The 26827-nt window shown below is 49.5% G+C and overlaps 2 protein-coding genes across 3 annotated transcripts in view; one reads left to right on the top strand and one right to left on the bottom strand.

The window, feature by feature from the left end:
• Window positions 1-5308: 5308 nt before the first annotated feature.
• LOC100601682 (cytochrome b-c1 complex subunit 9) lies at window positions 5309-8508 on the bottom strand. Of its 2 annotated transcripts, none has more exons than XM_030816068.1 (2): window positions 8149-8387; window positions 5309-6040 (listed from the first exon to the last, which is right to left on the bottom strand). In XM_030816068.1, the coding sequence occupies exon 1, from the start codon at window positions 8355-8357 to the stop codon at window positions 8169-8171; it is 189 nt and encodes a 62-aa protein (XP_030671928.1). In that variant the 5' UTR covers window positions 8358-8387; the 3' UTR covers window positions 5309-6040; window positions 8149-8168. The 2 variants fall into 2 exon arrangements, with proteins under 2 accessions (XP_030671928.1, XP_003258109.1); XM_003258061.4 differs by having other exon boundaries at window positions 5311-6040; window positions 8208-8508.
• Window positions 8509-8717: 209 nt separating this feature from the next.
• ZMAT5 (zinc finger matrin-type 5) overlaps window positions 8718-26827 on the top strand; it is a 36926-nt gene continuing 18816 nt past the window's right edge. The window contains exon 1 of the mRNA XM_003258059.2: window positions 8718-8807. The gene's annotated coding sequence lies outside the window, so the exon portion shown is untranslated. The remainder of the gene's footprint in view (window positions 8808-26827) is intronic.

The raw sequence follows: 26827 nt of genomic DNA, 5'->3' as shown, positions 1-26827 counted from the left end.
CCAAGGTGGAAGCATCACTTGAGGCCAGGAGTTCAAGACCAGCCTTGGCAACATAGCAAGACCCCCATCTCTTAAAAACAAACAAAAAATAGGCCGGATGGGCACGGTGGCTTATGCCTGTAATCCCAACACTTTGGGAGGCCAAGGTGGCCAGATCACCTGAGGTCAGGAGTTTGAGAACAGCCTGGCCAACATGGTGAAACCCGATCTCTACTACAAAATAAAAAAATTAGGCGTGGTGGTGGGTGCCCGTAATCCCAGCTACTCAGGAGGCTGAGGCAGGAGAATCACTTGAACCTGGGAGGCACAGATTGCAGTGAGCCAAGATCGTGCCACTGCACTCCAGCCTGGGCAACAGAACAATACTCTGTCTCAAAAAAAAAAAAAAAAAAAAAGCCAGGCATGGTAGGCACACCTGTAGTTCCAGCTACTTGGGAAGCTGAGGCGGGAGAATCACTTGAGCCCTGGAGTTTAAGGCTGCAGGGAGCTGTGATTGCACCACTGTACTCCTGCCTGGGCAACAGTAAGAACCTGTGTCTAAGAAAAGAAAAATAGCTGGGCGCGGTGGCTCATGCCTGTAATCTCAGCACTTTGGGAGGCCGATGCAGGGAGATCACCTGAGGTCAGGAGTTCGAGATCAGCCTGGGCAACATGATGAAACCCCGTCTCTACTAAAAATACAAAATTAGCCAGGCGTGGAGGCACATGCCTGTAATCCCAGCTACTCGGGAGGCTGAGGCAGGAGAATCACTTGAACCTGGGAGGTGGAGGATGCGTTGAGCTGAGATCACGCCATTGCACTCCAGCCTGGGCAGCAAGAGTAAATCTCCGTCTCACCAAAAAAAAAAAAAAAAAAGAAAAGAAAAGTAAAGAATAACTCACTCAACAGTTAATCACTGTTAATAATCTGGTGTGAAACAAAGTAGCAAATTTAAGAAACCCTGTTTGCTCATTTCTGTTTGAACATCTGACTGTGATGAAATGTAGCTCTCCGGAAGAATCCTTGCAGACATAACAGGATAGCGTATGCACCGCCCCCCCCCCCCCATCTCTTGCCTGAGTTATTAGATTCCTTAAAAGGTAAATGACTCTAGGCTGGGCGCGGTGGCTCACCCCTGCAATCCCAGCACTTTGGGAGGCCAGGTGGGTGGATTGCTTGAGGTGAGGAGTTTGAGACCAGCCTGGACAACATGACGAAACCCCATCTCTACTAAAAATATAAAATTAGCCAGGCATGGTGGCAGGTGCCTGTAATCCCAGCTACTCGGGAGGCTGAGGCAGAACTGCTGGAACCCGGGAGGCGGAGGTTGCAGTGAGCCGAGATCACGCCACTGCACTTTAGCCTAAGTAACAGAGCAAGACTGGGCACAATGACTCATGCCTGTAATCTCAGCACTTTGGGAGGCTGAGGCGGGAGGATCACTTGAAGCCAGGAGTTCAAAACCAGCCTGGTCAACATAGCGAGACTCCATCTCTATAAAAGAAAAATTTTTAAATTAGCTAGGTGTGGTGGCAGGCAACTGTAGTTCTAGCTACTGGAGAGGCTGAGGCAGGGAGATCTTTTGAGCCCAGGAGCTGGAGGCTGCAATGAGCCATGATTGTGCCATTGTACTTTGGCCTGGGCAACAGAGTAAGACCCTGCCTCAAAAAAAAAAGACTTCTTAATAAAACTAACTTTAATTCTTTATGCATTTTTGTTTGTTTGTTTGTTTTCAGATGGTGTCTTGCTCTGTCACTCAGGCTGGAGTGCAGTGGCACGATCTTGGCTCACTGCAACCTCTGCCTCCCAGGTTGAAGCGATTCTCCTGTCTCAGCCTCCTGAGTAGCTGGGATTACAGGCAGACGCCACCACGCCCAGCTAATTTTTGTATTTTTAGTAGAGACAGGGTTTCGCCATGTTGCCCTGGCTGGTCTCGAACTCCTGACCTCAAGTGATCCACCTGCCTTGGCCTCTCAAAGTGTTGGGATTACAGGCATGAGCCACCGTGTCTGACTGCGCCTGGCCTGGTTTAGGTCTTGATTTGACCCCCAGAGGTGTACTATCTTCGGCAGGTCATAATTTTCCTAGGCTTCAACTTCATCTTCACAAAGATACGCCTCAGGTAGGAAAAACTGGACAATTTCTAGGGTCTCTCCTACCTCTCCATGGGTTTCCTGACCTGAATCTTCCTCTGTCAGAGAAGATTCTGGATAATCCAGCTCTGGCTGAATCACATCAGGCTGTAGGTGAAAGATGGCAGACAGGTGAGTCATTTACCTTACTAGGCCAGGCAGCTTCCCTAGCTACAAAACAGAGCTGCTCTATGCCTGCTCAGGGCTTCCCAATGTTCTCCTCTGGCACTCCCAGCCAGGAGGCACCGTTTCCAGCCAGGCTGCAAGGTCTCTAACAGCCATCAGCTCTAACCAGGAGCCAGGCATCAGCCTCCTTGGCTAGGCTTTCTGCTTTTATTCCCACCCACTTCCAATCTAATTGCCCCACAGTTCCCAGAGTGAGGTTTTTATATGACAGAGCTTGTTGCTCCCTTGCTTAAAACATTTTCAGTAGTAGCTACTCATTCTAATTTTGGTAAAATCCAGATTCTCTTTTTTTTTTTTGAGATGGAGTCTCACTCTAGTGCCCAGGCTGGAGTGCAGTGGCGAGATCTCAGCTCACTACAACCTCTGCCTCCCAGGTTCAAACAATTCTCCTGCCTCACCCTGCCAAGTAGCTGGGATTATAGGTGCACGCCACCACGCCCCGCTAATTTTTGTATTTTTAGTAGAGACAGGAGTTTCACCATGTGGGCCAGGCTGGTCTTGAACTCCTGACCTCAAGTGATCCACCCGCTTCGGCCTCCCAAAATGCTGGGATTACAGGCATGAACCACCGCGCCCAGCCCAGATTCTTCACTGTGACTTACCAGGTCGTGAATGATCTGGTCTCATGTATTCTCCACCTTCAACCTCATCTACCTGGCATCTTAGCTCCTGCAACACAGTAAGTGCTTTCCCCATAGGGGCCCTAAAACCTGCTACTTCCCCTGCTTTGCCTCTAACGCCCAACATAAATGGCTCATCTTTATCACCTATCGGTCTCAGCTCTTCTGAGGCTTCCCTAGACCAGCTGTCACTCCTGGTTAATCCCTCCCTCTCCTTGCACTGCTTCCCAGAGCCCTTGGCTCAGTCTGTAATAATACAGGATGGCTTTTAGTGTCTTCCCCATAGGAGTTTAAGCCCCACGTGCTATATTACCATCATATGTCCTGCTAGCACAGTACCTCACAGTGGCCAGCCAAACACTTGCTGAATGAATGACCAGATGTTTCTCCAACTCCTCCTCTTCACATTCCTACTGCTCTAGCCTTCCAGCAGAATCGTCTGGTTTTCTGAGTCCTTAGCATCCATGTCTCTCTGCCAACAGTTTCTTCCATGTGCCAGTATCTGAGACTGTGCGAACTGCATTACAGCTCCTCTATTTTTTTTTTTTTTTTTTGAGATGGAGTCTCACGCCATCGCCCAGGCTGGAGTGCAGTGATGCGATCTCTGCTCATTGCAACCTCCGCCTCCCGGGTTCACGCCATTCTCCTGCCTCAGCCTCCCAAGTAGCTGGGACTACAGGCGCCCGCCACCACGCCCAGCTAATTTTTTTGTATTTTTAGTAGAAACGGGGTTTCACCGTGTTAGCCAGGATGGTCTCGATCTCCTGACCTCGTGATCTGCCCACCTCGGCCTCACAAAGTGCTGGGATTACAGGTGTGAGCCACCGTGCCCAGCCTACAGCTCCTCTATTTTTAAAAATTTAATTTGCAAACATTTTTGGCTGGGCATGGTGGCTCACGCCTGTAATCCCAACACTTTGGGAAGCCAAGGCAGGAGGACGTCTTGAGTCCAGGAGTTCGAGACCAGCCTGGGCAACATGGCAAAACCCTACCTCTACAAAAAATGCAAAAAAACTAGTGGGGAGTGGTGGCGCACACCTGTAGTCCCAGCTACCTGGGAGGCTGAGGTGGGGGGATTGTTTGCACCCAGGTTGAGGCTGCAGTGAGCTGAGATCAGGCCATAGCATTCCATTCTAGGTGACAGAGCAAGACAGTCTTGCTGTCTCCCAGGCTGGAGTGTAGTGGCGCAATCTCGGCTCACTGTAACCTCCACCTCCCGAGTTCAAGCAATTCTCCTGCCTCAGCCTCCCGAGTAGCTGGGATTACAAGCATATGCCACCAAACTTGGCTAATTTTTGTATTTTTAGTAGAGATGGGGTTTCACCATGCTGGCCAGGCTGGTCTTGAGCTCCTGACCTTAAGTGATCCACCTGCCTTGGCCTCCCAAAGTGCTGGGATTACGGGTGTCAGACACTGTGCCCGGCCAAAAATTTTTTTTAAAGACAGGGTCTCACTCTCCCCCAGGCAGGAGTGCAGTGGCACAATCATAACTCACCGTAACCTTAATTTCTGGGCTCAAGTAATCCTCCCACCTCAGCCTCCCAAGTAGCTGGGATTACAGGCTGGTGCCACCATGCTCAGCTAACTTTAAATTTTTTTGTAGAGGCGGGGTATCTCACTATATTGCTTAGACTGGCCTCAAACTGTTGGCCTAAAGCAATCCTCCCACCTCAGTCTCCTCAAGTGCTGGGATTACAGGCCTGCAACTCCTTTAATACTCCCCAAAAATCCCACACAGTATGTTCTACTACCCCATTTTACAGATAAGGAAACTGGAGTTCAGCAAGTTCAAGTGCTTGCCCTTGTGTATTAGTTCATTTTCACGCTGCTGATAAAGACATACCCGAAACTGGGTAATTTATAAAAAGAGGTTTAATGCACTCACATTTCCACGTGGCTGGGGAGGCCTCACAATCATGGTGGAAAGCGAAAGACCCGTCTTACATGGCGGCAGGCAAGAGAGAATCAGAGCCAAGCAAAAGGGGAAACCCCTTATAAAATCATCAGATCTCGTCAGACTTCTTCACTACCATGAGAACAGTGTGGGGCAACTGCTCCCATGATTCAATTATCTCCCACCAAGTCCCTCCCACAACACATGGGAACTATGGGAGCTACAATTCAAAATGAGATTTGGGTGGGGACACAGCCAAACCCTATCACCTTGGTTCCCATAGCTAAAATCAGTGGAGTCAGGCTTCAAACCCACCAGCTAAGCACCTTTATGAACTGAACTCATCAGAGTGGAACTGTAGCAGGAGGCTGTGACCCAGAGAGGTATGACAGCTTACCAAAAGACACTCAGTAAGAGGCAGAATACACCAAGCTTGTCCAACCCGTGACCCGCAGGCTGCATGCAGCCCAGGATGGCTTTGAATGAGGCCCAAACACAAATTCTTCAACTTTATTAAAACATTATGAGATTTTTGCACAAACCATTGTTTTTTGTTTTAGCTCATCAGCTATCGTTACTGTATTTTGTGTGACCCAAGACAATTCTTCTAACGTGGCCCAGGGAAGCCAAAAGATTGAATACCCCTGAACTAGACCCTAGGGTGGGGAGTGGCTAAGACTCCCAGGCCAGGGTCTCTCCCCCAGCTGAGGCCACAGTGCTTCCCCATGGCCAAGACAGTGAGTTATTTAAGAATGGAATTACTGGCTTGGAAGCCAAAGTTGACTGTAATATCCCCAACTCTGGCTCCTGTTTTGAAAACCGGAATTCTTTGGAAGTTAATGGAAAACTCAAAATAGCAGACTCTGCCCTTGGGGTGTTTGCAGAGGGCTTTGAAGTGGTCTCAAATTACTGACAAGTGAAGATCAGGTAGAGTTAACAAAGCAACCAATGCAGAAGCAGGTCTCAAGGGCAATTCACATTTATTTCCTGAGCATGCTGACTAAACATACTTCAAACAGCAGAAGGTAAAGAGTCTGTTTTATAAGTAAAGCTGTTTCTTGCCAACAGCGAACGGTGGTCCATGAAGAGTAACTTGAGCATCATCTTCAAGCTGAGGCTCCAGCTCTGGGGAAACAGCTGCTGGGTGAACCTGGTCCTTCTGGCCTGGTTGGGGGCCTCCAATGAACTACTTGTTCTCATACTTGTGCTTGATGTGTTTCCACAGCTTCTGCATTTTAAAGACAAGAGCCACAAACTTTGACCTTTGCCTCTCACATTTTACAACTACTCCCACTGCCCTGGTCACTAAAATAAGCTTGGGGGAAACACATGCCATGTCCTGATTAAAAAGATACACTTGTGGGCAAACTCGAAGCAATCCTATGCTTGATGCACATTTTTTTTTTTTTTGAAACGGAGACTCGCTCTGTCGCCCAGGCTGGAGGGCAGTGGCGCAATCTCGGCTCACTGCAACCTCAGCCTCCTGGGTTCAAGCGATTCTCCTGCCTCAGCTTCAAGAGCAGCTGGGAATACAGGTGTGCGCTACCTGGCTAATTTTTATATTTTTAGTAGAGATGGGGTTTCGCCAAGTTGGCCAAGCTGGTCTCAAACTCCTGACCTCAAGTGATCTGCCTGCCTTGGCCTCCCAAAGCGCTGGGATGACAGGTGTGAGCCACCGCGCCAAGCCTTCATGCATAATTCTTGGCATTTATAAAATACTATGATGCTTTCAATCACCAGGTGAAGTAAGTGGAAAGGGGTGATCTTAATTTTGTAGGAAATTCAGTTTGAGATTGAGGGAAGTGCCCCAAAACACACAATTATTAAGGAAAACAGCCTGGAAGATGTCTCAGTTCTTCAACTCCCAGGTATTACTGAAGAGATTATAAGTGCGTAGTCCCAAAATACTTCACCATGAGCCATTTAAGACATTTCTTGGGACCTAAATTGGCTGAAATTCTCATTCCCAAGAGCACAAGAGGTTGAGCACAGTGGCTCACGCCTGTAATCCCAGTACTTTAGGAGGCTAAGGCAGGAGGACTGCCTGAGCTCAGAAATTCGAGACCAGCCTGGGCAACATGGTGAAACCCCATCTCTAGAAAAAATACAAAAATTAGCTGGACGTGGTGGCGCATGCCTGTGGTCCCAGCTACACAGGAGGCTAAGGTGGGAACATCACTTGAACCCAGGAGGTCAAGGCTGCAGTGAACTGTGATCATGCCACTGCACTCCAACCTGGGCGACAGAGTGAGACCCTGTCTCAAAAAGAAAAAAAAAAAAAAAAAGCACAGGGAAAATGGGTGAGTTATAACAACATACTTGGATGTCTCTCCAGATCAGTTGGAGTGGTTAACAGAACCACTTGCAAGAGATGGGACAGTGGCAATGCTTTCATATGCGCAGGAAGTTGCACTGGTCACAGGCAGCATAGCACTAGTGGACAGTGCCTTCCCGGGCTGCAGAGTTAGCCAGTCTCAAATTAAAAACACAAGTGAGTGGTGGAACAGGGCTATATGTATAAGGTCTACTCCAATACAGCCATAATTTAGCGATATAAAGCATGCACTGCACCTAGCACAGTGCATGATACATAAAAGTAAAAAATGCGTTGCGATTCCTACCTCATGCTTCCACTTTCTCCTGAGGAATGTAAGCAATGATTATTTTTCAGTAGTACCACCTACCAGGCATTGGCACCACCTACCAGGCATGTGGCACCACCTACCAGGCATGTGGCACCCTGACTGCATCTCATGTAATCCTCACAATCGTGCTCAGGTTACTATTAATATCTCCATCTCACAGTTAAAACGGAGTTCAGAGAAGAAACTCGCTCAGCTTAATGCCACAGTTAAGTGACAAGGACCAGTGTTCCTATCCAAGGCTTTCTGATTTCATAGCCCCCACTCTCAAACATTAATACCAACTGCCTACATGGGAAGACTTGGGGACCAGAAGCGCCGTCTGAAACTTCAGCCACGGCGTCTAAGGTGTCTAATGTCCTTTTCACGACCGTTGCCTGCTCAAATCTGCCCTTGAAACCCTGAGAGACAGGGGTCACGTTTCTGGCCCTGACTTGCCCCTGGCTTCCTGTGCACCTAGTAAGTCCTTTGCTCTCACTAGCCTTTAGTTTTTGCTTCTGATAATGGACAAGTGGGTATGTAGGGTGGCACACAGCAATACTTACAACCCCTGTAAAGTGAGATATATTAACCTCGCTTAACGTTTTAGAATTCACATCAAGCCAAGGGGACAGATGGCGGACTCGGGACAGAAGACGCCGACGGTTTACCCCTTACCCCCTTCCTGGTAAAAGTATACTGAGTCCCATCCCACCTCTACTCCACTGTCACCCCTCAGGCGGGTCCAAGGTCAGGAATGGCACAGGCCCTCACCCCCTCGTTGATGTGGTCGTAGATAGCGTCCGCTCCTTGATCGAAGGCGCGCTCGAAGAACACGACGCCCACGACGATGGTGAGGGCGAAGGTGGAGGTCCTGCGGAACAGCAGGGAGTACAATTTCGAAGTCAACGTCGCGGCCGCCATGTTTCTTCACAGTCCAACTCGCGCCACCGCGCCTGCGCCGGGGCCGACCTCGTTCTCCAAAGGCCCTAGACATGCAACACCTTATGGGATTTGTAGTTCCTCTGAATTTCAGCCTTTGTTGTTTTTGAACGACAGAGGTACTGCTGTCCTGGGCAAGAGAAAAAAAGTCTTATTCATATCAGGACAGCCCAAATAATCTGATAAAATTTATTACCCAATTTTTCTTCTCCATAATTCCTGGCTATCACAATATGTCAAACTACAACTCCCAGAAGCCCTTGCGCTCCCTCACCTTCTCCCCGCCCTCCGCCCGGTCCCGGCTTAGATTCCCAAAGCTCTCTAGGAAGGGCGAACTGATGGCCAAGGCGAGACTACGAATCCCAGCAAGCAGTGCGCGACGCGAGGACGCAGGAGGAGGAGCCCGGCGGAGCTGCAGCCACCGGGAGCCAGGTACCTTCCGCGAGACGTCGAGGGGCGAGTCCTAGTCTCTTTTCCCCGCATTGGAAGACTTGAGCGCTTCCTTCTCTGTCCGTGCGCCCTGCGGCGGGACGCAGCATTTCTTGGGATGGGGTGTGGATAGAGGGGCGAGGGGATCTGGGTTCCCGAGACCCTGGCTCATCTCTTCGCCTTGTCCCCTGCACCAGCCCCAACTCTAGGCCAGGAGCTGGAGCCTGTGGCAAAAGTCTTGTCCTGGAGGTTAAACCCTTCACCCTGGCTTAAGGGCCGGGACGGATCTGCCCTGCTTCCTGTTCCTCTCACCCCTGGGCTTCGCACCCGCCAACCCTGGTCTGGAAGGCTGGAGACTTGGGACCTGCTTGGGATTGAAAAGAGCAAGGGCTTTGGAGTACCTGGGGCATTCAACAGATATTTTCCCAGCGCCTGTTCTGGTCCCTGCTCTGGGGACCCAGCAGTGAACAAAGTCCCTGCTCTCACAGAGCGCTCAATCTACTGAGTGGGCGGGTGGGGAGATGCAGTACAGCAAACAGATAATGCTTTGGTTGACTGGAGAGGCAGTGGTGGTGACATTGCACCCTGGGTGGCTGCTCTGGGGGGTGACACTTGACTAGAGATCTGAATGAATAGTAGAGTTCAACAAGAAAACGCTGGTGCAAAGGTCTTGAGACAACTACAGTCCTGGGATGTTTGAGGGAAAGAAGTAGAGTGGACTGTGAAGAGGTGGACCCTGGTCAGCTCATGTCTGGCCTTGGAATCCACCTTATGGAGTCTTGTTTTCTTTGGTTTTTGTTTTAGAGACAGGGTCTCACTGTGTTGCCCAGGCTGGTCTCCAACTCCTGGGCTCAAGCAATCTTCCTGCCTCGGCCCCCCAAAGTGCTGGAATTACAGGTGTGAGCCACCGCGTCTGGCCAAGGAGTCTTGTTTTTTTCTAATTGCACTGGGAGGCCACTGAAGGGTTTTCAGCAGAAATGCGACAAGATTTAATTTGCACTTTAATGTCATCATCCTGGGTAGTCTATGGAGAGTGGACTGCGAGGGGGAAGTTATTGTAGTATATCAGTTGAGGGAAGATGGGTGGTTATTTATTTGAGATGGAGTCGACCGGGCATGGTGGCTCATGCCTGTAATCCCAGCACTTTGGGAGGCCGAGGCGGGTGGATCACGAGGTCAGGAGTTAGAGACCAGCCTAACCAACATGGTGAAACCCCGTCTCTACTAAAAATACAAAAATTAGCCAGGCGTGGTGGTGTGCACCTGTAATCTCAGCTACTTGGGAGGCTGAGGCGGGAGCATTGCTTGGGATTACAGGCACCTGCCACCATGCCCGGCTAATTTTTTTTTTACTAGAGATGGGGTTTCACCATGTTGGCCAGGCTGGTCTCAAACTCCTGACCTCAGGTGATCCTCCCATCTTGGCCTCCCAAAGTGCTGGGATTACAGGCGTGAGCCACCACGCCCAGCCTGATGGGTGGCAATTTAGGTTAGGGTGTGGAGCAGAGCAGTGATCAGATTTGGGATGTAACTTCGGAGGTAGGGCAGACAGAGCAAGCTAGCAGATCTGTGTAGGGTGCACAGGAAAGAGGAATTGAGGAGGATATCTTAAGTTTTTTGTTTCTGTTTTTGTTTTGAGACAGAGTCTTGCTCTGTTGCCCAGGCTGGAGTGCAGTGGCACAATCTTGCCTCACTGCAACCTCTGCCACCCAGGTTCAAGCAATTCTCATGCCTCAGCCTACTGAGTAGCTGGGATTACAAGCGGACACCAACACGCCCAGCTCATTTTTGTGTTTTTAGTAGAGACAGGGTTTCACCATGTTGGCCAGGCTGATCTTGAACTCCTGGCCTCAAGTGATCCGCCTGCCACGGTCTCCCAAAGTGCCGGGATTACAGGTGTGAGCCACCGTGTCCAGCTGACATCTAAGTTTTGACCTCAACAATTTAAAATCAACAGAATGATCTTAAGTTCTGTTTTGGCCACGTCAGTTTGAGCTAGCCCACAGACATCAAGTGGAGGTGTCTAGAGGCAAATGAGGACATGGATCTGGAGTTTAGAGGAGAGGTATGAGCCTGAGAAGAGTCATCCGGATAGGGGTGGCATTCAAAACCAGGGACTGGGCTGGGCATGGTGGCTTACACCTATAATCCCAGTGTTTTGGGAGGCCAAGGCAGGAGGAACACTTGAGGCCGAGAGTTGAAGACCAGCCTGGGCCACACAGTGAGACCGTCTCCACAAAAAACAATCTAGGGGCCGGGCGCGGTGGCTCACACCTGTAATCCCAGCACTTTGGGAGGCTGAGGTGGGCAGATCACCAAGTCAGGAGTTCAAGACCAGCCTGGCCAACATGGTGAAACCCTGTCTCTACTAAAAATACAAAAAAATTAGCCACCCGCTTGTAATCCCAGCAACTCAGGAGGCTGAGGCAGGAGAATCACTTGAACCTGGGAGGCGGAGGCTGCCACGAGCTGAGATCGCGCCACTGCGCTCTGGGTGACAGAGCTCAAACGAAAACAAAACAAACAAAAACTAGGGATTGGATTGCAGGCCTGGCTCTGCCTCTGACTCTGACATTGATCAGGCTTTAACTCTCTGGACCATCTTTTAATTCATCTGTAAAGAGCAAAAGTAATACCAGGTTAGGGGATCAGAAGGTAAAATGTGAAATACTTTACATCCATGAGTTATCCTTAGTGTGGTTTTATACTATTTGCAAAGCATCCTGGGAGCCCATCAGAGCAGGAAGTTGTGAGGCTCCAGGGGAAGACTACTTAGGTCTTGCTAATCATTTCCAACCAATCTGGCTGATGGGAAGTTCACAGGAGGGAGAAATGAGTAGGGAAGACCACAGGGAGTTAAAGGTGTGGCTTGTTTTATTTGGTTTTATTATGTTTTATTTTTGTACAGACAGGGTCTCCCTCCATTGCCCAGGCTGGAGTACAGTGGCACATAATTCCTGGTTGTAATAATCATAGTTCCTTGCAGCCTGGAACTCCTGGGCTCAAGCAATTCACCTGCTTCAACCTCCCAAATAGCTGGGATTACAGGTGTGCACCACCATGCTGGGTTATTATTATTATTATTATTATTTTGAGAAAGGGTCTTACTCTGTTGCCCAGGCTGGAGTGTAGTGGCATGATCATAGTTCACTGCACCCTCGAACTCCTGGGCTCAAGTGGTACTCCCACCTCAGCCTTCCAAGTAGCTGGGACTACAGGTGCATGCCACTATGCCCCACTAATTTCGTTTTCTGGTTTTCTTTTTTTTTTTTTTTTTTTTTTTTTTTTTTTTTTTTTGAGACAGAGTCTCGATCTGTCGCCCAGGCTGGAGTGCAGTGGCGCAATCTCGGCTCACTGCAAGCTCCGCCTCCCAGGTTCATGCCATTCTCCTGCCTCAGCCTCTCCGAGTAGCTGGGACTACAGGCGCCCGCCACCACGCCCGGCTAATTTTTTTGTATTTTTAGTAGAGACGGGGTTTCACTGTGGTTTCGATCTCCTGACCTCGCGATCCGCCCGCCTCGGCCTCCCAAAGTGCTGGGATTACAAGCGTGAGCCACCGCGCCCGGCCTCGTTTTCTGGTTTTCTTACAGGTTTTTTGTAAAGACTAAAAAAATTTAGGGGTGTCACCATGTTGGCCAGGCTGGTCTCAAATTACTGAGCTCAACTGATCCACCCACCTTGGCCTTCCAAAGTGCTGGGACATGAGCCATCTCCCCAGCCTACTTTTTATTTATTTATTTATTTATTTATTTTATTTTATTTTTTTGAGACGGAGTCTCGCTCTGTTGCCCAGACTGGAGTGCAGTGGCACGATCTTGGCTCACTGCAACCTCCGCCTCCTGGGTCAAGCAATTCTCCTGCCTCAGCCTCCTGAGTAGCTGGGATTACAGGCACCCGCCAGCACACCCAGCTAATTTTTGTATTTTTAGTAGAGATGGGGTTTCCCCATGTTGGTCAGGCTGGTCTTGAACCTCTGACCTCGTGATCCACCCACCTCGGCCTCCCAAAGTGCTGGGATTACAGGCGTGAGCCACCACGCCTGGCCCTATTTATTTATTGAGGCAGAGTCTCGCTGTGTTGCCCAGGCTGGAGTGCAGTGGTGTAATCTCAGCTCACTGCAACCTCTGCCTCCTGGGTTCAAGTGATTCTGTTCCCTCAGCCTCCCGAGTAGCTGGGATTACAGGCACCTGCCACCATGCCTGGCTAATTTTTGTATTTTTTAGTACAGATGGGTTTTCACCATCTTGGCCAGGCTGGTCTGGAACTCCTGACCTCAGGTGATCTGTCCGTCTTGGCCTCCCACCCAGCCTAATTTAAAAAAAAATTTTTTGTAGAGAGAGGGTCTTGCCACATTGCCCAGGCTGTTCTCTAACTCTTGGCCACAACGGATGCTCCCACCTTGGCCTCTCAAAGTACTGGATTTTGGTTTTATATTTTATCTTTTAAATTCTCATTCAGAGGTAATCATTTAAAAAGCTTAATTTCCCTTAAACTAGCAGTCCCCAACCTTTTTGGCACCAGAGACCAGTTTTGTGGAAGACAATTTTTCTATGGACGGGGTACAGGAGGGGGATGGTTTCAGGATGATTCAAGTGCATTATATTTATTGTGCACTTTATTTCTGTTATTATTGCATTGTAATATATAATGAAATAATTATAAGCTCAGCATAATGTAGAATCAGTGGGAGGCCTGAGCTTGTTGTCCTGCAACTAGACGGTCCCATCTGGAGGTGATGGGAGACAGTGACAGATCATCAGGCATTAGATTCTCATAAGGAGCATGCAACCTATATCCCTCGCATGCGCAGTTCACAATAGGATACGTGCTCCTATGAGAATCTAATGCTGCCAATGATCTGACGGGAGACGAAGCTCAGGCAGTAATGCGAGCAATGGGGAGTGGCTGTAAATACAGATGACGCTTCGCTCACTCACCTGCCACTCACCTCTGCTGTGTGGCCCAGCTCCTGACAGGCCATGAACTAGTACCAGTCCAGGGCCTGGGGGTTGGGGTGCCCTGCTTTAAGCCATGTATTTCAACTTAGAAATTATTATTCAAAACATAAATACCAGAAAATAAGAAAAATGACCTTAATTTTTTTATTAATATTTGAACTCAAGTTGAAGATTCTAGATTTCTCAAGACACTCATCCCTATTTACAGCTTAATTTCATTCCTGCCAACATTTTAAATCTATTTGTAAATTTAATATATTTGATTTTCTTTTTAAGTACTTTATATGAATAACATAACAAGCACAATTTTCCCCAGAGTAAACAGTTACTACAAAATCTAATCAATTAAACTTATAATGAATTTCAAGTTCTTGTAAATAGTTATTTTTACAGACTTAGTAAAATTCTCTGTGTCAGTGGCTCTTAGTATAGGGAGCTAAAAAGAACAAAAACAAAAAAGCAGGCTGTATTTCTGACATGAAATAGGAATATATGGGGGGCCCCTTAGTAACCTTTATAGCACCCCAGGTAATTCTGTTATACAGTCCATATTTCCAATCATTGCTAAGCTCTCAATTTAAAATCACAACTCTAATATCAATTACTGACATATATTTTATCACTTACTAACTCTATATTTTAACTTTGGTATTTTAAATAGGAATCACAATGCTTATCTGTTAGACACTCAACATATCTCATTTTTTTCAATATTACAGATACTTTTTTTGTGTGTTTTAGGCATTAGATTCTCATAAGGAGCACATAACCTAGATCTCTCGCATGCACAGTTCACAGTAGGATTGTTCTGAGACAGTATCTCACTCTCTCACCCAGGCTGGAGTGCAGTGGTGCAATCTTGGCTCACTGCAGCCTCCATCTCCCTGGGCTCAAGCGATCCTCCTACCTCAACCTCTTGAGCAGTAGCTGGGACCACAGGCCCAAGCCTGCACCACCATGTCCGGCTAATTTTTTAAAATTATTTGTAGAGACAAGGTTCCCCCTATGTTGCCCAGGCTGGTTTTGAACTCCTGGGCTCAAGTGATCCTCCTGCCTCCCAAAATGCTGGGATTACAGATGTGAGCCACCATGCCTGGTCTACAGCTACTTTTTTTTTTTTTTTTTTTTTTTGAGACAGAGTCACTCTGTCACCAGGCTGGAGTGCAGTGGCATGACCTCGGCTCACTGCAACCTCCATCTCCCAGGTTCAAGCAATCCTCCTGCCTCAGCCTCCTGAGTAGCTGGGACTATGGGTGCGTGCCACCACGCCCAGCTAATTTTTATATTTTTAGTAGAGACAGGGTTTCACCATGTTGGCCAGGATGGTCTTGATATCTTGACCTCGTGATCCACCTGCCTCAGCCTCCCAAAGTGCTGGGATTACAGGCGTGAGCCACCGTCCCTGGCCAACAGCTACTTTTTAATTCCAAAATATACTGATTATTACTAAATTTAGGATAGGAACATTAATACAGTGAATTTGATTTGCTCTTATGCTTCTATTTTTAATTCTAAACTTTCCAGGAGTGTGACAAGACACTTATCTAGTAAGAAAACAGCTTTATCCACTTTAACTACTTGTGCTTAGCACAGGTTGGATTACCACTTCAGTGACCTGAGGTTATTCATAATTGGACTGATTTCTAGCTGGGACATGAGTCCAGGGGGCTGTGTCTGCCCAGAGTAACTGTCCCCAGCAGAAGCTGCATTTGGAACTTGAGGGAAAGTTCATTCCTCCAGGCTTTTGCTTCTTAAGGGGTATTAGACTTGCTAGTTAAAATGCAGACTTCTAGGTCCCCCTCCAGATCTGCTAAATCAGGATTTCTGGGGACCTGACTCAGGAGACTATTTTTTTTTGTTTTTGTGACAGAGTCTTGCTCTGTCACCCAGGCTGGAATACAGTGGCACGATCTGGGCTCACTGCAACCTTCACCTCCTGGATTCAATCTCGAGCCTCAGCCTCCCAAGTAACTGGGATTACAGGTGTGCACCACCACGCCGAGCTAATTTTTTTTTTTTTTTTTTTTTTTTTGAGATGGAGGAGTCTGTCTCTGTCACTCAGGCTGGAGTGCAGTGGCACAATCTTGGCTCACTGCAACCTCTGCCTCTCAGGTTCAAGCGATTCTCCTGCCTCAGCCTCCTGAGTAGCTGGGATTACAGGCGCCTGCCACCATGTCCAGCTAATTTTTTTTTTTTTTTGTGATGGATTCTCTCTCTGTTGCCCAGGTTGGAATGCAGTGGTGTGATCTCGGCTCACTGCAACCTCCACTTCCCGGGTTCAAGAAATTCTCCTGCCTCAGCCTCTCGAGTAGTGGGGACTACAGGCACATGCCGCCATGCCCGGCTAATTTTTTGTATTTTAGTAGAGATGGGGTTTCACCGTGTTGCTGAGGCTGGTCTCGAACTCCTGAGCTCAGGCAATCTGCCCGCATTGGCCTCTCAGAGTGCTGGGATTACAGGCGTGAGCCATCATGCCTGGCCTAATTTTGTATTTTTAGTAGAGACGAGGTTTCACCATGTTGGCCAGGCTGGTCTTCAACTCCTGACCTCAGGTAATCTGCCTGCCTTAGCCTCCCAAAGTGCTAGGATTACAGACATGAGCCACCGTGCCCGGCCCCCTTTGACTTTTTATTTTTTCGAGACAGGGTCTCACTCTGTCGCCCAAGCTGGAGTGCAGTGGCATGATCAGAGCTCACTATAACTTCAACCTCCTGGGCCCCAGTGATCCTCCCATCTTAGCATCTTGAGTAGCAAGGACTACAGGCACATGACATCCCAACTGGCTAATTAAAAAAAAATTTTTTTTTAGAGACAGCGGTCTCACTATGTTGCCTAGGCTGGTCTTGAACTCCTGACCTCAACTGATCCGCCTTGGCCTCCCAAAGTGCTGGGATTACAGGTGTGAGTCACTGCATTTAGCTGAGATTCGTTTTTAATAAGTTTCTCACTTGGAAGCCATGGAAAATTTTGAGCAGGGATGATTTAAGGAGAGTTGATCTGATGCTGCTTATGATACAGTGAATGGAGGGGGCTGTCCAGAGGTGAGGAGCTGAGTTCTGACTTGGGCAGTAGTGACAGTGGAGATAGAGGATCAGATGATATTTGGTGTCCAGACTGGGGAGAGAAGAAGGGGGAGGCAGAGACAGTTCTGAGTCCAAGTATCTGGTTCAGGAGCCTCATTCAGACTATTTTTACCTTTCCTATTTGGAAACTCTGGCCTCCTGGGACCTGTAACTATCTGATGAGAAACTGTGTCTTCAGCCCGCAGTCCCTGGAGCCCAGATTCAGGCTCAGCCGACCTTCACCGGGCCTTGGGGTGTGCTAGGCCAAGTCTGGTTGGAATCAGGGTTTGCCTTGTCAGTCTTCACCCAGGGGCTGAGGGGAATGTCTGCTCTACTTCTTTCACCCACCACCCCTGGCTGGTTCATCCGAGTGAACCAGGTCTCTGGAACCCTCCATGGCAGCCTCCAGAGGGAGAAGGAATAGGATTTATCCCCGCCTTACAAATTTCCCTCTTGTTCTTTTTCTCCTTTTTAGAGGCTAGTCAAGCGAGGCAGTGGGAGTGCAGAAGGAACAAAGAAATCTGTATCTGGTTGTGATCAGTTAGTCACCAACAGCGCTGCACTTGGACTAGCCCCCCACTTTTTTTGAAGGGATTTTTTTTTTCAAATTTTAAAACAATACATGCCAAATATAGAAACTTTAAAAAATAGATATCAAATGAAAAAAATCTGGACATAATCCTATTAAGTTTTCTTTTCTTTTTTGAGATGAGGTCTTGCTCTGCCACCCAGGCTGGAGTGCAGTGACATGATCTCGGCTCACTGCAACCTTCATCTCCTGGGCTCAAGCGATCCTCCCACCTCAGCCCCCCAAGTAGCTGGAACTATAGGCATGCATCGCCACACCCAGCTAATTTAAAAAAAAAAAAAAAAAAAAACTTTTTGTAGAGATAGGGTCTTACTATGTTGCTCAGGCTGGTCTCAAACTCCTGGACTTAAGCAATCCTCCTGTCTTGGCCTCCCAAAATGCTGGGATTACAGGAGTGAACCACTGCGTCCAACCTAAAGCAACAAACTTTTATTCTCTCATACTGTTTCTGAGGGTCAGGAATCTGGGCGCTGCTTAGCTGAGTGGTTCTGGCTGAGTCTCTCAGGAGGTGGCAGTCAAGATACTAGCCAGGGTACAGTCATCTGAAGGCTTAACTGCGGCCAGAGGGTTTGCTTCCAAATTTATTCACATGGCTGTTAGCAGCGGGTCTCAGTTCTTCGCCACGTGGGCCACCCTGCAAGGCTGCTCACAGTGTGGCAGCTGGCTTTTCCCAGATCAAGTGATCAGAGAAAGAAGACACTGAGATGGAAGCGGCAGTGTCTTTTTTTTTTTTTTTTTTTTTTTTGGAGATGGAGTCTCATTCTGTTGCCCAGGCTGGAGTGCAGTGGCGATCTTGGCTCACTGCAACCTCCGTCTCCCGGGTTCAAGCAATTCTCCTGCCTTAGCCTCGCAAGTAGCTGGGATTACAGGCGCATGCCCCACACCCGGCTAATTTTTTGTATTTTAGTAGAGACGAGGTTTCCACATGTTGGTCAGGCTGGTCTCAAACTCCTGACCTCAAGTGATCCGCCCACCGTGGCCTCCCAAAGTGCTAGGATTACAGGTGTGAGCCACTGTGTCCTCCCTGCAGTGCCTTTTATAACCTGTTCTTGGAAATAGCATACCCTCACCTCTGCTCTGTTCTCTTGGTCACACAGACCAACCCTGACCCAGCTTGTGGGGGGACTATACAAGGTGAGAAAATCAGGAGGTGGGATTGCTGGGGGCTTGGAGGCTGGCTGCCACATGCACAAGCATGTATGAAGCACCATTGGTGTGCCAGGCACTGTGCTAAGCACCTAGCATGCATGATTTAATTCTCATAGTAATCTTATGAAATAGAGTCATTACCCTTGTCTTCCAGATGAAGCTCAGAGGTAAGCAGTTTGCTGAGAGTTACACAACCTGAGAGTGGCAGGGATTGGATTCAGACCTGGGTTGGTGATTAGAGTAGTTGTGTTTAAGGGAAAACAGCTTCAAAGGATTGTTCCGTGTGACCTTGAGCATGCTCTCACCCTCTCTGTTATGTCCATCATCTGCTGCTTTAGGCTAGCATTTCTTTCTTTTTTTTTTTTTTTTCTGTGAAGTCCTTTTTTTTTTTTTTGAGATTGGCGTCTCACCCTGTTGTCCAGGCTGGAGTGTACTGGCATGATCATGGCTCACTGCAGCCATGAACTCCTGGGCTCAAGTGATCCTTCCACCTCAGCCTCCCAAGTAGCTGGGACAACAGGTGTGTGTTACCATACCTAGCTAATTTTTTAATTAAAAAATTATTTTTTTTTGAGATAGTCTCGCTCTGTCACCCAGGCTGCAGTGTAGTGGCGCAATCTTGGCTCACTGAAACCTCTGCCTCCCAGGTTCAAGTGATTCTCCTGCCTCAGCCTCCCTACCAGCTGGGATTACAGGCATGCACCATCATGATGGGGTTTCACCATGTTAGCCTCGAACTCTTGGCCTTAGGTGATCCACCCGCATCAGCCTCCCAAAGTGCTGGGATTAAAGGTGTGTGCCACCATGCCTGGTCAAATTTAAAAAAATTTTTTTGTAGAGATGGGGTCTAACTATGTTGCCCAGGGTGGTCTCAAACTCCTGGGCTCAAGTGATCCTCCCACCTTGGCCTCCGAAAGTGCTGGGATTACAAGTGTGAGCCACTGTGACTGGCCTGGACTTGCATTTCTCTGTGGAGTCTGAATCAGGACTTTCTTACATCCTGGCCCTGTCCCAGACCTGCCGAGTTAGAAATTGCAGTGGGTGGGCCCGTCGCTGCCTTAGACCTGTGGGAATATGATGTGCCTTACCCCAGGGGAGGGCAGGACGCAAATACAGGGATGAGGTCAGGATGAAAAAGGTGTATGGCTGCCACCCAAGGATCTCAAGGATGCCTCTAGCATACGGGGGTCCAGTCAGGAAAGACATCTGGATTTCCTTGGTGCTTCCTTCGGAGCAGGGACCTGCACCAGCAGTCTGCAGGCCACCCCCACAGGGTGGTTCTGATGCCATCGACTCCAGATGGCATGCATATGTGACACTGGGACATTACCGAGCTCCTAGTGGGCATGCAATAAAGCCATCCTGTGGCTGTGGTTTACTGTTTACCTGGGGTCTGGAGGTGCCATAATTAGAAAAAATAACAGGTGAGCTTCAGGGTCGCCTGTGGTGAGCACAAGTCCAGGATAATTACAGTGTGCATCCCAGCCCCTGGCCAAAGGCCAAGCTGTTGGCTTATTTTTGCCTTGTGCCAAAGCCAGCTCTGTCTGTACCTCACACACACACAGCGAAAGGAATGGAGAATATTGATGACGCACAAATGTTTGCCCTGTAACAGCCTCACGGCAGGACAGTGGGATGGGGAGAGATTGGGCTCTGGGGTCAGCCAGACCCAAGTGTGCGTGCCAGCTCTGGTGTGCCTTGGCTGTGGGGCTGTAGGCACGTGGCTTCACAGTGTCATGGTGAAGGCACCACAGGAGGGGATGTGGGGGTCCCTGGCACCCTGGCCCACTGGCAGCTCAGGATGATGAGACATGATTGTTATTGGTTATTCATGTAAATGTCATTATTGTTACCGACACTAACAGTAATTGTTATGGTTATTGTTAGAGTCTTTCTGGCCATGGCTGTGGACAAATTAGGTCTGAGTTTTCCCAAACCTGTTTTCTTGTCTGTAAAATGGACACTTGATATTGATATCTACTCAGAGCGTCTCTAGGAGGATTAAATAAGGGAATGAAAGCGAAGTGCCAAGCAAGTGGGAATCAAATCTGAAGGTGTCACCCCTCACCCACCATCCCCAGCCTCTTTTCTCCCCTCTGCCACCCCACAGTGCCTTGAGTAGTTTTCTTCTTTCTTTCTCTTTCCTTCTTTCCTTCCTTCCTTCCTTCCTTCTTTCTCGCTCTCTTTCTTTCTTTCTTTCTTTCTTTTTCTTTCTTTCTTCTCTTTTTTGACAAGGTCTCACTTTGTTGCCCAGCCTGGAGCACAGTGGCACAATCTCGGCTCACTGCAACCTCCACTGCCTGGGTTCGCGCAATTCTCCTGCCTCAGCCTCCTGAGCAGCTGGGATTATAGGTGTGTGCCACCATGCCCGGCTAATTTTGTATTTTTAGTAGAAACAGAGTTTCACCATGTTGGTCAGGCTGGTCTCAAACTCCTGACCTCAAGTGATCCACCCACCTTGGCCTCCCAAAGTGCTGGGATTACAGACATGAGCCACCGTGCCCGGCCTTGACTGCAGTTTTAAAGTGGGATTCAGAGTGTGTTCACTTAGAGGGTGAGGGGGCGGGCAGCCTGGATGATAATAGTAACAACAGTAACAGCCTCCGTTAGTGAACAGGAACTATATGCTAGGCACCTTTTTTTCTTTGTTTGAGACAGGGTCTCTGTCACCCAGGCTGGAGTGTAGTGGCACAATCTCGGCTCACTGGAGATTGACCTCCTTGGGCTCAAGCTATCCTCCCACCTCAGGTTCTCAAATAGCTGGAACTACAGGTGTGCACCACCATGCCTGCCTAATTTTTTTTTCCTTCTGTAGAAATGGGGTCTGCCCATGTTGTCCAGGCTGGTCTTGAGCTCCTGGGCTCCAGTGATCCTCCCACCTCGGCCTCCCATCACGGTGGGATTACAGGCCTGAGGCATTGCAGCTGGCTACTAGGCACCTTCATGTACTGCTGCCTCGGTAAATCTCAGCAGCTGTGGGATCCATATTTATAGCTAAGAATAGATCAAGGGAGATGAAATGACTTCCCAGGGGTCACCCAGCTTATATGCGGCAGAGCTGGAATTCAGATGTGACCCATGTGACCCAGAGGATGTCCCACTAGCCTTGCCCGCTGCCCCTTGGCCACGAGAAGCCAGCACTCTCACCTGCTGATGCTCTGGGGATCCAGCAAATGCCTTTGCAGCCGTGCACCTGGTCCCTGGGAGTGGGTGGGTGGCACCACCTGTGTTTGTGGCAGGGAGTGGGGCCGGATGGTTCTGTGTTCCGGACGGGACCTCGCTCACACTCTGCTGCGCGTGCCACCCTCAGAGGATGGGGATGAATCACAGCAGAGGGGGCCAGCTTAGTCAGCACCCCATGCTGGTGTCTGGGCGCCATTTAGAGACACTCCAGCTGTCGCCTTCCTCCCCTGTCCCTGACCCCCTCCTCGGCTACCAAGTACGGTGGTGCAGGTTGCACCTTGTGCAAGGACACCTGGCTGAGGGGAGCTGGAGCTGAACTGCAGCCGGCATTCTGCTTGCCAACTTGTGTGTCTGGCAGGGCGCTGCATGTGTCCAGAGGATTCTGCAAGTTGAACCTTATCCTAATGTGGGCAAAGGCATCAGAGCAGGAGGCATTTGGTTCAGGAGCTCTAGAATTTACACCTGAGCGAGGTCATCTTGTTGAAGGTCAGCCTCTGTCTGGGAATATGGCCTCAGGCACATGCCTGTGGGGACAGGACTGTGAAGTAGGTAGAATGTGTGCCCCCTCACCCCGATGCCATCCCTGGGCAGTGGGGGCTCTGCACAGCTGGTTCTTCTATGTTGTTTTTTTTCTGCTTTTTCTGAGAGGGAGTCTCGCTCTGTCACACAGGCTGGAGTGCAGTGGTGCGATCTCAGCTCACTGCAACCTTTGCCTCCTAGATTCAAGTGATTCTCCTGCCTCAGCCTCCCGAGTAGCTGGGATTACAGGTGTGTGCCACCACACCCAGCTAATTTTTTTTTTTTTTTTTTTTTAGATGGAGTCTCCCTCTGTCATCCAGGCTGGGGTGCAGTGGTGCGATCTCTGCTCACCGCAACCTCTGCCTCCTGGGTTCAAGCGATTCTCCTGCCTCAGGCTCCTGAGTAGCTGGGACTACAGGCACACGCCACCATGCCCAGCTAATTTTTGTATTTTTAGTAGAGACAGGGTTTCACTATGTTGGCCAGGCTGGTCTGTAACTCCTGACCTCGTGATCCACCCTCCTCAGCCTCCCAAAGTGTTGGGATTATGGGCGTGAGCCACCACGACCGACCTGAACACTGTTATTATCCCAGTTTTCATAGCAGGAAAACAAGGCCAGAAATGCCAGTATCACTGAGTGAGAAAATTAGGAAGCAGTGGCGACTGGATGTAAGCCCTGACATCTGACTCCAGAGCCAGCTCTTAACCCTGTTCCCGGACAGCCTCCCCAGGCACGGAAGTGCGGAGATAGCCGGTCCTGGCGCTCAGTGCTGTCCCCAGGCTGGGTATCCCGCTCTCGGAGGTGAGATGGGGGTGCTGTGACCTGCTTCTCAGGGCGAGAGGGTCAGGGAGGGGCCTGCCCGGTTGGTGCTCGATGAGCATGCTTTCCCGTCCCAGAGGGACTGTGCTGCCTGCTGGTCTCCCTGGCCTGACACTGCACATGTGTCTGTGACAGGTAGATAGAAAGCATTGCCGGCTGGGCGCGGTGGCTCTTGACTGTAATCCCAGCACTGCGGGAGGCAGAGATGGGAGGATGACTTGAGCTCAGGAGTTTGAGACCAACCTGGGCAACATGGCGAGACCAATATTTAAATTTTTTAAAAAAGCATGGTTGTGGGCATCTTCTCATCTGATCACTGGATATTAGAACCAGAGAGGGAGGCCTTTGGAGATCACCCAGTCCTGCCACTTCCCACATGGGGAAACTGAGGCCCAGAGAAGGTAAGTGGCTGAGTCACAGACTGAGCCACGTGGCAGAGCTGGGACTAGAATGTGGGGTCCTGTTGAACCATCCAGGATGGCCAAGCACTTCTCATGTGCTAGATGATGGGTGGGCAGAGGAGGGCATGGGTGGGCAGCCATGGCCCTGAGCTGAGGCTGACAAGGTGATAAAGTAAATGGAACCGTTAGCTGGTTTGTCCCCATGGAGTGGAGGGGATGAGAGAGAGGGGGGAAATCGTGAACACCCCCACATATACACACACATACAGCCCACCAAAGGGGCTTACCATTTGGGTCAGAGTGTGGCTGGGGAGACAGGCCGAGGAGCGTGTGGTCCAGTTTCCTGGTGGGCTGGTGTTTGGACAGCTAACACTGCAGCATGAACACAGGCTTTCCTGGCAGACCTGAGCCCCAGGTACCCTGAGGCCTGCTCTGCCCTTCCTATGTGTGTGATCTGGGGCCCCTCATGGCACCTGTGTGGGCCTCAGTTGCCTCATTCCTGAGTGAGATTATAATCCACACCTCTTGGGGCTTGAAGGGGCTAGCATGGTCCTAGGGTGTAGCTAGTGATTAATAAAGGAAAATTGTCATTAGCATGATTTGCTGGAAGGAGACTTTTCTTTTTTGGATGGGGCTCTGCTCTGTTGTCCAGGCTGGAGTACAATGGCTCAGTCTCGGTTCACTGCAGCCTCTGCCTCCTGGGCTCAAGCCATCCTCCTGCCTCACTTCCTGAGTAGCTGGGACTACAGGCATGCGCCACCACGCTCAGCTAATTTTTGCATTTTTTGTACAGATGGGGTTTCACTCTGTCGCCCAGGCTGGTCTTGAACTCCTGGACTCAAGCAATCCACCTATCTCGGCCTCCCAAAATGCTGGGATTAAGGAGGAGACTTTCATTATGTGATTAGGAGTGGGGACCCTAGAGGCCTGCTACCTGGATTCCAAGCCCAGCGGGGCTCCTTCCTAGCAGTGTGACCTTGGCTAAGTCACTTCATTTCTGGAACCTCAGTGCCCCCATCTAAAAAGGCATAACAGGCCCTCCCCCACAGGTTGTCCTGGGGATTAAATGAGATGATGCATCTAGAGCTTTCAGCTTAGTGCCAGCACCTAGTAGGTATTCAATAAACCACTAGCCCTAATAATAGGTAATATTTATTGAGCACTTGCTTAATGCCAGACATTATCAGCATCATTTTCACCATCTGCATTGGCAAACTTCTCTGTACCACTTCCTGAGCAAGCAGCCATTGCCTCATATTCCCACAGTGTAAGTAGAGGCCTAGAGATGGGAAGTGACTTGCCCAAGGTCACACAGGCAGCTTTCCAATGCCTGTGTGGTTTTGTCCATCTAAGTAGGCCGCAGAGCCACCGTTCTGTTCCAGTCTCCCAGAGAACCACCCTCCCTGTCCCCTCCCTTCCCCATTACTCTCCAGCGCCAGCAGCTTCTCGGAGATTCAAGCTTTCTGAATGGCTTGGTTTAGCACTTGGCCGTTAAACGTTCATCTCTTACAATTTCAATCCAATTCCTGTAAGTTTATTGGCAAGACGGGGTGTATTAGAGCTGCCAAATTTAATATATCAAGTGTGCGTGTCTGGGACACGGTCCCTCTGCAGTAATGGGAGAAGAGAGGTTTTATATGTTTTCATTTTGAATGACTGTCTGTTCCTGATCCCATTACAGCCCCTGACTTAATGGCTACTGTCCCTGTCTGCTGCAAGAGTGGCTTTCTCCATCAACCTGCTTGGCTGTTGGGACTGTCTCTGTGTCTTTCCCCAGTCTCCTCCTCCTCAGCTGTGTTCCCCCATCGGTCCACTGTGGTGATCAGGTCCTGGGAGTCCAGGGCTTTGGCTGCTAGCCCAGATAGCTACCTTGTGACCTGGGGGAAATCATTTCTCTTCCTCATCTGGGCCTCAGGAGCCTGTTCTGTGAACTGAGGGGTCTGAGCACAGGTTGAGCAGTTGGTCTGGGCATAGCCTTGGCAGATCCCCCTTGGTGGCCCCAGTGGACCCGTCCGTCCTCCTGTTTTGTGGCACCAAACTCGCGGACCCAAGGGCTGGCCACGAGAGTCATTGAATTGCCACCCACCTTGGGCTGCAGATCTCCTGGGTCAGGAGTGGTGGCTGTGGTCACCACGGCTGAGCGGTCTTAAGACCCCAGAATGTTTTCATTTCCCTCTGTGACTGGATTCGGACCTACCACCTGATAATTTAGTGATCTCCTTGGGAAGCTGTCAGCATTCACTGCCTGAGCCCTCTGGCTTCTCTAAGCCTTGAACTGGCTGTGGAAGAGAGGACACCTGGCAGTGTAATGTTAGGGGACTGGGTTTGCCTTCTGCTTATCAGCTATGTGACCTTGGGCAAATCACATCCCCTCTCTGAACCTCAGTTGTCCCAAAGGGAAAATGGGAATTGATTCATTTAACAAGTACTTCAATGCCTACTCTGTACTGTGCACTATTTTAGGTGCTGGGGCTCCAGCAGTAAACAAAACACAAACCTGCCCCCATGGGTTTATATTCTTACTGGGGGAGAAAGACAGTAAACATAACAAGTAACTTATTGCGTGAAGGGTGTATTAGTCCGTTCTCACATTGCTATAAGGAAATACCCGAGACTGGGTAATTTACAAAGGAAAGAGGTTTAAGTGACTCACAGTTCCGCATGGCTGGGAAGGCCTCAGGAAACTTATAATCATGACAGAAGGGAAAGGGGAGGCAGGCACCTTCTTCACAAGGCAGCAGGAGAGAGAAGTGCCGAGCAAAGTGCGAAGAGCCCCTTATAAAACCATCAGATCCTGTGAGAACTCTTCACTATCATGAGAACAGCATGGGGGAAACCACCCCCATGTCAGTTACCCCCTACCTGGTCTCTCCCTTGACACCTGGGGATTATGGGGATTACAATTCAAGATGAGATTTGGGTGGGGATACAAAGCCTAACCATATCAAAGGGTGATACATGCTGTGAGGGAAAATAAAGCAGGGAGTGGAGGAAGCTAAGTGGAAGATTCTGCCATCTTGAATAAAGTAGCATTGGAGCAAAGATGGAAGGGGTCAAGAGGGAAAGTGAGGCGGGAGTTTGCAGGAGGGCATACCCCTCCCTAGGGAGCCTCGGGTGCAAAGGCCGGGAGGTGGCCATGTGCCTGGCATGTGTGAGGAGCAAAGGGGAGGCTGGTGTGGCCTATATGGTGCAAATGTGGAGGTCAGAGGTACGGTAGGGGATGGGGCAGTGGCTCAGACATGTAATCCCAGCACTTTGGGAGGCCAAGGCGGGAGGACACTTGAGCCCAGGAGACCAGTCTCTGCAACATAGCGAGACCCCACCTCTACAAACAAATTGTT

This window comes from Nomascus leucogenys, chromosome 7b, assembly GCF_006542625.1.
Source record: "Nomascus leucogenys isolate Asia chromosome 7b, Asia_NLE_v1, whole genome shotgun sequence".
NCBI lineage: Eukaryota > Metazoa > Chordata > Mammalia > Primates > Hylobatidae > Nomascus > Nomascus leucogenys.
The sequence above is the reverse complement of the archived record's forward strand: the minus strand, read 5'-3'. Positions and strand labels throughout refer to the sequence as shown.